Source organism: Heteronotia binoei, chromosome 6 (genome assembly GCF_032191835.1).
Source record: "Heteronotia binoei isolate CCM8104 ecotype False Entrance Well chromosome 6, APGP_CSIRO_Hbin_v1, whole genome shotgun sequence".
Taxonomy (NCBI): Eukaryota; Metazoa; Chordata; class Lepidosauria; order Squamata; family Gekkonidae; genus Heteronotia; species Heteronotia binoei.
In genome coordinates this window covers 77,266,732-77,279,907 of record NC_083228.1, presented here as the reverse complement: position 1 = coordinate 77,279,907, position 13,176 = coordinate 77,266,732, and the positions used below count along the sequence as shown (strand labels likewise).

Below are 13,176 nucleotides of genomic sequence, written 5' to 3'. Positions count from 1 at the left end.
TCAATGGCTTTGCCATGCCTGTAAGCCGCCCTGAGCCTGCCTTGGCGGGGAGGGCGGGGTATAAATTAAAAAAAAAATGAGCAGGCTGTTTCCTTGCACTAAAAATAGTAAAACATTTTGTTGCATATAAGAACTTTGTCACATAAAAGCCTAACAATGAAAACTTATTCTCCACAGGTTTTTATGGAAGGCCTTGGGTTATGGAGCAGAGGAAGGAGCTATTTAGAAGGTACATGCCATAACATGTGTTGCAGTGGTCTACAACAGCAGTTCCCAACCTTTTTGGCAGCAGGGACCAGCTTCCTGGAAGACAATTTTTCCAGTTTTTGCCACCCCCTGCCCGTGCCCCTACCCCCCATGAGGGTCTGTAAATGAGGGGGAGCTTGGAGTTGTTTATGCTGCCTCTCTGCTTGGTGGTGAGGGGCGGAAGCTGCTGATCTGTCTCCCCATCACATTTAAATGGGATAGGGGGGAGTTGTTGCCATGCTGCCCCTTATGCCAGCCTGGGACTGGGCAGACTAAAGAGGTGGTGTGGCCTTGCTCCAAGGCTGCCTCCCTTACAAGGGGAAGCAGCTTTAGAGCAAGGCCATGCTGCCTCTTTTGTCTACCCAGGTCCCAGGTGGGCGAAAGAGGTCGTGGGGTTGCTCTACCTCACTCCAAGGCTGGCTCCCCTGCAAGGAGCGGCAGGTTTAGAGTGAGGCTGTGCAGCCTTTTTCATCTGCCCAGGTACCGGGCAGGCGAAAGGAGTAGTGCGGCCAAGTTGCTAACAGGCCACAAACTGGTACTGATCCACAGCCCGGTGCTTGGGGACCTCTGGTCTATAATACAATTGTTCAGTTGTAAATCCATTAAATATAGACTGTTTTTGCACACAGCTTACCTTGCAGTCACAATCCTGTTCCCTCTGCAGCATCTGTCGGATTTCCCACCATCTGCGCCGGAGTTACAGGAAGAGCTGTGGGTTTTAGCGGTTTACGTTTGCTACACAAAAGCTGCGGCACTTCCTGTAACTTCAGCACAGATGGTGGGAAATCTGACCAGACGCTGTGGAGGGAACAGGATTGTGACTGCGAGGTGAGCTGTGTGCGAAAACAGTCATAGTGTTGACCAAGTTGAGCAGTTCTTATTGAAATTTACCGCCATAGTAGTTTAGCTCCAAATTACGATATGCAAGAGTAAAAGGAACAGATTTCTGCAGCCAGTCCCTGTCAACTGTCCTTTGCTAGGCCCAACATTTAAGGTTCCTAAATGATTTAATCCTGATCCAGAACTTTTTTCTGAACTCGTCACCCTGCTAAATGTTGGTTTGGATCCTATGAGCCATGGTGAGAGTAGTGGAATTCAACGACAAGATCACATTGGAGTGTTTCCTCTCCCCATACTATCTTCAAGGTAGCTTGTATGCTATACATTTTCAGAACACTGATAGCAAGCCACACGTGCAAAAACAACTAGCAGATAAAATGTCTAAGAACTCATAAAACACGCTTAATAGGTATCTTTTATCTGCTTTTCTACAGAGTGCTTTGCTAAATAGTCGTCTTAGGCAGGTGATTCCATAGTCTGTTCTGTCATTGAAAAGGCCCTGTCATGTGCTACTGCCCAGATGTGGAGATTATTACAGGCAGTCTTTTATGTATCTCAGCCACAAGCCAATTAGAATTTTATGGATCAGCACCACTATTTTTGAGTTACATGTGGAAATTATCCTTTGACAAGGCCAAAATAATGCATCACTTATGTTGTGTATAGATCTTTTTAGCATGGAAGGTAGAGGACCAGAATTAGAATGTGTTTGAAACCTATGACGCATCAGACATTTGGTTTTCAGTTTAGGAATGTGATTGGAGTAGATGAAAATAATACTTGCATAATGTTTGGTCCTAAAAGATGCTTTGTATGTAGTGCCCATTTGGAGCATGACCACTCCAGTGGGAAGATCTCACCCACATTCACTCAGAACTACCATGCTTCAGATTATAACACTAAACAGTTATTAATGCACAGGAGGAAAGCTCTCATTAGGGTAAGGTTGGCTTCCAGCTTGTCCTTGCATATCCTATCCATGACCTGATCTGTCTCAGGTCCACTACTTCCTGCTTTTGAAGTGGAATAAGGGCCAGGGAGTTGCCGTTCTGAGCAAAGTGCTCTAACATGCTGCCATTCAGCCTGTCTGCTAGAGGTTGTCTTCCCCTACTATAGACAAAGTGAATGCTTTTGATTGTTAACTGAATATTGAATATGGGGCTTCAAAGAAACCCTATATTTTTGTATTGGCGCTTTTTAGTAGTCCTTATTATCTTCTCCCCCCCCCCCCCCCCCGTCCCTGTATTTTACATGTGTAAAATATCTGTTGCTGTTCGCAGGAAACACATTTGAAAAAATGTCTGTTTCCAGAGCCAGCTACATGGCTGGACCAACATGGGCTGTTGTATTTTTCCACTCGGTTCAGTATATTCCATTGGTGCAAGGTGCATCCCACCAGCTCAAGGTGTTCTGCACCATGGGACATGCTATACCTGAGTAAGTGGTAGGATATGCCCCATTTAAAAAGAAAAGAAAGAGGAAGGGGCATATATATAAAGAACATCATTATACTGAAAGTAAACAGCTTGGAGAAATTTAGTGTGCTCCAAGCCATTGATTTTCTTGAATACTAATAAATTTCTTGTAACATTTGTACATGTTTGCTATGTGTGGTTTTTGTAGATAGGGGGTCCCTAGTCTTGATGAGCTTGTGAGCACTTTTGGAAGTTTGAGAAAGGGTAGTAGGTGCCACAGCAGAGTTACTTTCATAGGCTAGTATCAAAATGTTGGAAGGCTCCACATTTATAAGGCTAATGTAGTACTTGAGCAGATGGTATGGTAAAGTAGTTGCAATCAAACAGATGTCCCTAATGAAGATAAAAGAAGCCTAGCTGTGAGCTTAGGCACATTTAACTTTTAAGTTCCAGTTCTGTCCGGACTTCATGAAAGGTAGCTCTTCCACCACCTGTGCCCCTGCTCTAACCTCCCATTACCTAGAGCACAGATCAGAGACAGCTGGAGACATGGCATGAAGTAGGTTTGAAGGACAGATTGGGGGTGGTGAAAGGAGAAGGAAGAATGTGGAAAAGGAAAGAGGAGAAAAGGAAGGCGTATAATTCAGGGCGAAAGAAGGCTCAAGAGGAGGAGAATGTGATAGAGAGTGAGGAAAGGTGTATGGAAGGGATTGGGAAGTGGGGTACCAGAAAACACAATGGTGGATTGTTTTTTTAAATTACCAGTCTGTCTTTTGCAGTGCTTCATGGGTGTATATATTGCTGTGCAGGTGTGTAAATAATGTATTGAGTATGTTTTGTGTTTACTTTGTAGACTGCAGAAATGGGGATTAAATACATACCTGTATGCTCCAAAAGACGATTACAAGCACAGAATGTTTTGGCGAGAAATGTACTCTGTGGAGGAAGCTGGTAACTAGTTTTATTGTATTTGCAAAAAAGTTTTTCAGTAAATGTTAGTTTGGATGAACTGAAGTGTAAACAAGACTGAATTGTGCTTTTTTACTTCTTACTCTTGAGGATTTTTTTTTATTTTATTCGATTTATATCCCGCCCTACCCCACCGAGGATGCAGTACTTGATACCTCTAGAGGTGAAACTCTAAAGCAATCTGGTAATGTGATTTTGTCCCTGAAAAAAAAAGTAGAGGTACAGTGTATGCCAGTCTCCTTAATGCCAGGAGGAAGAAAGCCTTTATGGCTCATAAGGTGCTGTTGTTTTTTCCAAAGTGGGGGTGAGTGCACAATTCTGTAGAATCTGTGTTCTTCAGTGTCTTCTGCCAATCTTAAAACCAGGGTTACGTGACTGGAAGAGCCCCGTTGATTGTATCCTTTGTATTTCTTTCCGTTTATATGCAAATTCCTCCTCTTATTTATTTATTTCTGTGTTAATTAGAGCATTTTTACATTTTTACTTGTGGTTAGCTCAAACCACAGTTGGCAAGCATGCTTCTCACCATGGTTCCGAAGTAGTTTAGAACTAACGACTGGCAAAAATGCCAGTAAAGATTATGTTGGATGCAACCTTGCAAATATCTGTAAAGTTCTAGCATCCAATTTTTAAATTTTGTTTGCCTATGTGGAATAGGAGTTAATTGTTTTACAATCTCTCAGTTATCTTCTATTCTTAATAGTGTATAAATAGCTGTTGTGAGATTGGGTGTCTCCAAAACAAACAAAAAATGAGAAGCTATTTAGTGTTTATATTTGGGGTTAATTTCATACAAGCAATCCTCCCTTTCTTCTCTCAACAGGCCCAAGGTTCACATATTGCACTTTTTGTTTAAACTGGCATGTGTAGCCCATTCCTTTGCTTGTTCATTTGGAAAAAGTCCCACTGTTTTCAGTAGTGCTTACTCACAGGTAAGTGTGGATAGGATTGCAGCCAAACTGCATTTTTATGTACACTTATCTGGGAGTAAGCTCCATTGAGCATGGATAGGATGATGTTAAGTTGCAATCATGGATATAAGTCCTGTTCAACTCAACGAGACTGTCTTTTAGGGAAACATATATAGAAACAGAAGCATGTTTTAAGTAATGGGCTTAAGTTGTCCGTAAATTATATCCAAAAAGCATTTTTTATTTTGCCTCCTAAGAGGGTAAGCAATTGCTAATCAAAGGGTGAATTCCTTTGATTCCAGACGACTCAAACTCTGGGTATGCAGGACATGGTATAAATAAATTCCTGTAGATAGGAAAACTGACTCAACTGGATGCAAAATCTAAGTCTATGCATAATAGCACAGGTACGTTGATGGTCTTCATAAACCAAATTAGAGAGCTTTAGTGACAAAAATTAATGTACCTGCTCAGTCATTCATGGAGGGTACTGAGAGTTACCCTGGGGATGGGCTAAGTGTAATTTTTTTTAATGTTTAGGGGCTTTACCTTCTCTGAAGGTAAGCTGGATCTGTCCAGCTTACTCAAAGAGAAATTTATTCTTTCTTAGGCAAGTTGTAATTTGAAAGCCCCATTAGCCTGAATCTTCAGAAATTTTATAATCATTTGCAATTCAGGAATACATATTTAAATATTTCACACGGAGTGGCTTATTGTGTTCCATCAGTCATGCCTTGTATGAAAATTAGACTAGAGCCCATACTATTTGCTACTGTTTTAGTTCTTTCTTTGGAACTAGAAGTCAGTGGTAGTGCTTCTCTTGCAATTATCCATAAGGGTTCTTCTATATATGTGCATACTGCGTGCATAATGCACAATTCTTGTTTACTTGTTCTAGTAAGATTTATGAAGTAAATCATAAGCCTTCTTAAAATTTGTGGACTGCAATTAAAGGGGAAATAATGTGTTTTAGCTTATGAGATTGCTTAACTTATCCATTGTTAACTGTTGCTAAAATTGTTGGCTTTGATTTTTAGAGCAGCTCATGACTCTGATAGCAGCTGCTCAAGAGTATGGGATAGAGTTTATCTATGCCATATCTCCTGGACTTGATATCACCTTCTCAAACCCGAAAGAAGTGTCCACATTGAAGCGCAAGTTGGACCAGGTATTCATTATTTTGCAGCTCTTTCTTACATAAATGTAGTATTTTGGTGGCAGCTAGTCATAATTGTGGTCTTATTTACCTTGGTTTATACACATAAGAGGCCTAGGTAGCCGTATCCTGCACTGCTTCAAAATAGCTTCTGCTGTTTTTACTGCAACAAATTGGTCATCCATCATTTGACAATACACTCATGATTTCTAATAGACTAACACATTCAGTAAGACACTCCTGCATAATCCATACCAGCCACACATTCCATGACTTCTGGTGGCATTTGTGGAGAACTCCTGTTTTTGGCACACAGCTAAACGTGTAACCACTTATAGCCATGACAAGTTTTCATAGAGGGGTGCTGAGCAGAAGAAACACTAGAAGGGGCTTTTTTCCCCAGTGTTGCTTCCTTTAATATGCTGGTTTTCCTTTATCTCTTGACTGCTCTACCTCCATTTTATTCCCATTTTGGATACTGCAGCACTGAGGGGAAGGTACGCTGTAGTAGGAACTGGAAGATGTGGTTTCACATTCCATATCACCCTCTGGCTCTAGTTGTTTACTGGCAATGTACAACCAAATGATAAGTTAAATGATAGTTTTGCAATGCACTTAAATATATGACTTTATTCATAAGGTGAGTGGGTTAGGGTACTGCACTTGGAACTGTAGAACAGCTCATGGTTTGAGAACCTGAGATGGTTCATAATCACCTATTGTGCTGCCATTTTTGCCTTGCTTTTTGTAATGACTTGCTACTGGTGTTCATAGAGAGAAAGCAAGGATGCTGTGCCTGTTGTGTGAGCTTGCACACATTGAGAGGGCCAGCAGGATAGCAAGGTGTGGTTTCTTTTTAACAGTGGCATGTTCTGAGAGCCCCTCCCCACATAAATTCTCTTGCTTTTTTCTCCTGACTTGACCTGAACCACTAATTTGGTGCTCTGTGCATCCATACAGTTTGCACCTTCTTCCTTTTCAGCTACTGCCCTTTACATTTGCCAAAAGTGATGTCTGTAGGTTGGAGGTTCCTTCAGCACGGTGCTGGGTGTGTGAATATCACCCCTGCAAGGTCCTTGTATAAGGGCTTTTGTGATTTAAGCAGTTGTCTGGCAAGACACTTTTTTTTACTTCTTCCCAGAAGAAAGAAGACTTTTGTCTTAGCATTCCATACTAGGCATAGAATGTTTAACAATTTATTATTACAGTTTAATCCCTGTTATAATCTTTGGGAGTATCAAGAGACCACCCCTGTGTGGGATACTACAATGTATTCTTCAGTTTCTGTAATAGAATATTGATTGGTTTGTTTGATCAAGGGTTCTTTCAACATAAATAGTCTCAAACAGTACTTGGGAAATTTGTGTTAATTGGGGCGTCTGTGTGTGTTACTCTTCACCCTGATAAACTTAGACTTGCTCCTTTTCCTTTCTCTGGTAGGTTTCTCAGTTCGGTTGCAGATCTTTTGCACTATTGTTTGATGATATTGATCACAATATGTGTGCAGCAGACAAAGAAGTATTCAGCTCTTTTGCCCATGCTCAAATTTCAATCACTAATGAAATCTACCAGTATCTGGGAGAGCCACAAACATTCCTTTTCTGTCCCACAGGTAAGAAGATAAAGATATCTAGTTCAACTGTTAAATATCTATGCTTTTCATATTGCTCAAAGTGGTTTAGCATAAAATAAGCAGATTATTTCTTCTCTTTTCTCCCCCTTTTCCCACCTCATGTTGCAAAGTTCTTACCTATCCTCCAGGATGAGAGATTGTCAGTATCCTGACAGCAAAGCAGGAAGGAGCTACCTCTGCTGTGCCTTTAGTGGTACAATGGCAGTTGTGTGGACAGTGAGTTCAGTAGGGCTTCTTCTAGGTCAAGATACCTTTCATGTCCTGAGAGCCAGAGAAGGAAGGAAGACCTAAAGGGTTTTTTTTAAATCCATTTGACCCACCACCCCAAATCTTTGAGGTCTCCTGAAAGAAGGGATGGATAAATCTTATTAAGCAATGAGTTGTCTTGGAAATTTCTTGAGCCTGAGGGTTACAGCCAGTCACTGTATTTTATTTTTTCTTCTTGCATTGGAAAACAACTGTAGAACATACTCCAACACTGATAACTATTGATAAATAGTCCATTTAATTTTCAGTGGAAGCAAGCTTTGGCTAGCAAACAGACTATGATCATACTTCCACGAAATGCTGTGAAATTGATATTCTGTGGTTTTCTTTACATTTATTTTGGAATTTATATTTTTTCGTTCAACTGTTTCATGAATAGAGGATACTGTGTGTTTTGGCCACTGTTCAGCTTATGATTTGTGGTAGCTAGCTATCACTATAATTTGATGTGCACATGCCACATATTTAATTTTGTTTATTTACTTTATAGTCTGCCTTTCTCACTGAGACTCCATGTGGATTACACAATATAAATCAATACAGTCAACAGGATGATCAATGTAATAAGATTTGGATTGCTAAAATCTGAAATAGAACTGAAATAAAGCATAAGTATTAGCAACACATTAAACAGTGTAGAAATTATGTAGTAGGATCAGAGAGAGAGACTGTATGTAGTTGTATAGACCACAATCCCTTTTTTATTTAAAAGCATTTTTCTGATCCATTCTGTTACAGTATAGCCCTCATCACCTATGTAAGAATTCTTGCCTAAATTCAGTTTTGAATAGCCTGCAGAATACCAGAACAATGAGGGCCTTCTTGATCTTTCCAGGAAGACCATTTCTTACTGTGAGGTTCACAAGGAAATGCACTTATATGAGCAGTTGTTCTTTCCCATTGGCAGGGTGGCACCTACAGAAGGCGTCGTTCAGTTGAGTGATGTTGTCATGTGGAAGATAGTAAGAAAGGCTATCCTGCAGATATGAGGGTACAAGGCCATGAGGGGCTTTATATGTGATAGCCAGTAACTTGAACTGAGCCCAGTAACTGAAGTGCAGCCAATGGAGTGACTGCAGAATGGAAGTTATATGTATGCACCACATAGTTCCCAATAATAGCTAAGATGTCGCATTCTGCATCAACTTGTATCTCCAAGTTGATTTTTGAGAGGAGATCTATGTAGTGTACCTTACAGTAGTCTCATCTTGATATTACCATAGTATGGATCTGGGTGGCCAGATAAGCTGTGTTAAGGTAGACTTCCAGGGTAGACTGAGTTGGAAGAAAGTGGTATTTGCAGTTGTATTAACTTCTCTTGCAGCAGTTTTGGATCCAGTATACCACTAGGTTCTTAACCAAGTCAGCAAAGGGTCAATTGAACCCCATTGAAAGTGGGAAGCACAGTGGGAAACACAATCAGCTGCAAACCAGAAATACATCTATGATAGTGGTTGCAATCATGTGAAACTTTTCCACACTTCTATAGACTTTACATTGGAGTGTTTGGTGGTGGGCAGATCTAAAGCTGCAAGGAGTAAAAACATCTAGCAGGATGTTCATGTATCTGTTATAGCAAAAATGTGTTTTAGAGACTTAACGTTTTTATGGAGGCCCAGAGTTTTATCAACAAGAGCCCACATCATTAGATGCATGAAATAGTCCCTTTAGGTACAGAGAAAAGTAACAAATTTACAGGTAATTTGATTTTTATACAAATGGGGCATAAAAAAGATGCTCTAATGAAGGCTCTTCAGAGAGTATAGGCAACTCTGAATTTTAAAGGGGTTGTATTGGAATAGAGGCAAGAATATTTTGCAGACGTAATTCTTTCCTTGCTGTTTGTTTCTGTAATCATACTTAGTGTCCTCAGCACATCCCATGTTCTAAGGATTCCATGATACACAGGAATAGGTTTGGATGGGAGGTGTTTGCACACAAAAGGTTGTAACAAAATGGTGAAAGCAGCAAAGATCACTTTCTTGAGTTGTGCTTGGGTTTCTTTGGATCTGTTCTCTTTTGCTGAGATCTAGTAAGCTATTTGTGATGCCTTTTGAAGTAAATTTAGTGAATGCTGATCTTGGGTTTCAGTTTTTATATAGGTAATGCAAGCACCTTATTTTATTCTTTGTTCCAGAATACTGTGGGACTTTCTGCTATCCCAATGTTGCTCAGTCTCCTTATTTACGAACGGTAGGAGAAAAGCTGTTACCTGGAATTGATGTATTATGGACAGGTAATGTTTTTTTCCAGATCAAATTAAGATTGACTCTTGACTGCTCAGTAATATTATACAATGTTTAGGACAGTGATTAAACTTTATCAAACTGCTATATGAATATCCTACAAGCATGTTCTGAGATCTTTATTATTCAATTTTATTTTAGGCCCCAAAGTGGTATCTAAAGACATTCCAGTAGAGTCCATTGAAGAGGTTTCAAAAATAATTCGCAGAGCTCCAGTGATCTGGGACAACATTCATGCTAATGATTATGATCAGAAAAGACTGTTTCTTGGGCCCTATAAAGGTCGATCAACAGAACTCATCCCACGTTTAAAGGGTGTCCTGACTAATCCAAACTGTGAATTTGAAGCCAACTTTGTTGCTATTCACACCCTCGCAACCTGGTATAAATCCAACATGAATGGAGTGAGAAAAGATGTTGTGATGAGTAAGTTGATCAGCATGAGACATAGCTCCTCTACTACATTGTGAAAAGCGCTTCTAGGAACTGCCTCCCTTCCAGAAGTTAAATTCTCACTTCACTTTGCTACATGACTTTCTTCGGAAAATATGATTCCATCCTTGTTCACTCACAGGCATCTGCGTAGATGTCAAGAAGAAACCACTGTTGTATTTTTAGGCAGTGGTGATAATGACTGGTGTAAGAACTATGAAGGTTTTCTATATCTACAGGTATAGGGGAGAATGTTGCAAAACAGTTAAATACTCTTATTAGCCTTGTGAAGCCCAAAGTCTTAGGTCAAAGGTCCTGCAACATGTGGGTAGGTAGAAAATGTTAGTTTCAGAACAAAAAAGGAGAAAGGAGTGAAAGAACAAAGATGATCTCTAATTCTCTCCATTGCTTTTACGTTAAGGAGCTGAACTCAGATATCCCAGTACTTGCAAAAATTGATAGGTTTTACATAATCTCACAGCAAAATTGTACAACTTGGTAGTATTAACAGTTTATCTTAAACTTTTTAATGTAAGTTTGGTGCTTTAATTTTCCTCTTCAATTCAAGCACATTGAGAACATGAACCTTACTTGTCAGTTAATGTTTTCTTAAATTCTGTGCAGCGGACACTGAAGACAGTACTGTTTCAATCCAGATTAAACTGGAGAATGAAGGGAGTGACGAAGATATTGAAACAGATGTTCTCTATAGCCCACAAATGGCCTTGAAGTTGTCACTAACAGAGTGGCTGCAGGAATTCGCAGTACCTCATCAATACAGCAGTAAGATTTTTTTTTTGTTTTTCTAGAACTGAAACATAAGTATGAATAAAAAATGTGTTCTAAGATCTCAGAAGGAACTGCTGAAATACTTTGTACAGTTGTAGCTGAGGTTCCATAATGTCTAAGAAATGTAATTTACAGAAAACATTGAGTTTACAATATGGGGGAGGGGGTATAATTTCCTGAAACAAGTTGCTATAAAGTGACTTATATCTCTGGTTGAACCTGTTGGGATTAGACCTGTCATAAAATTAAACTTGGGTGCTGTAACTAGTGCCATCAGGTAATAGGACCCATCTGTAGTCATACCCATGCGGTGAACTGCAAAAGTAAGGTGGTGAAATTGCTCCATTGATGAAAGAGGCAGGGGGAAGTGATTTTGTTCCCTTCTCACCACAGCTACCATTCCGTGTGGCTGTTACTTCATGCAGATCCCACAACCCATTAATCCACTTTCCTGAATGGAAGATGCTACTGGGGGTGGGGGAGGGGGAGTCTTCAGTCCTTTTGTGAGTGGATTTCTGGATCTAGTTATTCACACTGAAAATCTTTAGTGATGCGAGTGTCAATTTTTGTTATCATATTTGAGCATATTACAGTTTATTTTGTTTATAAATGGAACATGGTCTACATGTAGGGAAAATATATGAAACAAATGCATATCCAGAATTGAAGCTACCTTTTTTTGTGCTTACAGGTAGGCAAGTGGCCCACAGTGGGGCCAAAACAAGTGTAGTAGATGTACCTCTGGTTGCACCATCCTCTTTAAATTCTACCACCGTGGTTACTACAGTGTATCAAGAACCCATAATGAGCCAAGGAGCTGCACTGAGCAATGAGTCTCCAGCTCTGGTCAAAGAGGAAGAAGAGAAGAAGCAATTGGATGATGAGCCAATGGATATGGTGGTAGAAAAGCAAGATGATACAGACAAAAACATCAATCAAATATTAACTGATATTGCTGAAGCAAAAATGTCAGAGGAATTAAAACCAATGGATACTGATAAAGAAAGCATAGCTGAATCAAAATCTCCGGAGATGTCCATGCAGGATGATTGCGGTAGTGATATTGCACCTATGCAGACAGATGAGCAGACCAACAAGGAGCAGTTTGTTCCTGGTCCCCATGAGAAGCCTTTATATGCAGTAGAGCCAGTGACTTTAGAAGATCTACAGTTACTTGCAGACCTCTTCTACCTCCCATATGAACATGGACCCAAAGGGGCACAAATGTTACGAGAGTTTCAGTGGCTCAGAGCAAATAGCAGTGTTGTCAGTGTGAATTGTAAAGGAAAGGACTCAGAAAAGGTGAATGATTGCATTGTCTTCCTTCAGTAGGTTTGCATGTTTCCAGTTAAAACAATGTAATAACATTGAATGTGTATTTGGCAACCTCATAGGAAATCTTAGTCTGTGTGGAATTAAGATTATGCATATAGAAGGACTTGAGGTGACTTTCATTTATTGTGAAAGGAAGAGTAGACAGGTGTTATGTTTGAAAAGTAGGCAGGTGTGGTCTTAGCCCGTGAGCTGGTATTCTGTGATAGAACTGAGAACTTCATTTCTCATCCATTAGTCAAAATACAGCTATAGTAGTTAGTCTGCATAAATATTGCTTGGGAAGAAATACAGTGTTTGGAATGTTGTGTTGATCTTTGTCTCTTTTTGTTAGATTGAAGAATGGCGTACTCGAGCTGCCAAGTTTGAAGAAATGTGTAATTTGGTGATGGGCATGTTCACTCGTCTTTCCAACTGTGCCAACCGGACAATCCTCTATGATATGTACTCATATGTCTGGGACATCAAGAGCATCATGTCAATGGTGAAATCTTTTGTGCAGTGGCTAGGTATGTTCTGTAGGCACCAATTATAGTGGCAGGTAGCATACATGATTGTCTTAAATTAGTCCACAGGAAAAAAAATCTCAGATTTTTATATACCTTTTTGGAGAGTCACTACTGATGCCTTACTATACATAAAATTTACAATAAAAGTTACAATAATTACTTAGTGAATAAGTTAATCTTGATTTTTTTCCCCTTGGGCTAATGAACCTTAAAAGTGATCGCTGAAACGTGAGTGTTGACTTAGACTGAATGCACACTGGACTATGTCATACAGTATTCCCTGACACTGTTACAAAATTGGAGATGACTCTATGAAATGTGACCATGCCTTAGCTATCTGCTGCTTGCTCTGTCTCAATAACATGATTGCTGTCTTCAACAGAACAATTGCTGATGTGACCTTTCATTGGGCCTGGCCAAGAGGGAGCCGA

General features: G+C 39.9%; 1 protein-coding gene across 1 annotated transcript in view; it reads left to right on the top strand.

Moving 5' to 3' along the window:
• The window catches only part of OGA (O-GlcNAcase), a 45,317-nt gene that overhangs the window by 5,536 nt on the left and 26,605 nt on the right, over positions 1-13,176 (top strand). The window contains exons 2-10 of the mRNA XM_060241813.1: positions 178-229; positions 3,355-3,452; positions 5,419-5,549; positions 6,978-7,149; positions 9,575-9,673; positions 9,825-10,109; positions 10,740-10,898; positions 11,596-12,206; positions 12,571-12,745. Of these exons, the coding sequence (XP_060097796.1) occupies positions 178-229; positions 3,355-3,452; positions 5,419-5,549; positions 6,978-7,149; positions 9,575-9,673; positions 9,825-10,109; positions 10,740-10,898; positions 11,596-12,206; positions 12,571-12,745 (1,782 nt within the window). The remainder of the gene's footprint in view (positions 1-177; positions 230-3,354; positions 3,453-5,418; positions 5,550-6,977; positions 7,150-9,574; positions 9,674-9,824; positions 10,110-10,739; positions 10,899-11,595; positions 12,207-12,570; positions 12,746-13,176) is intronic.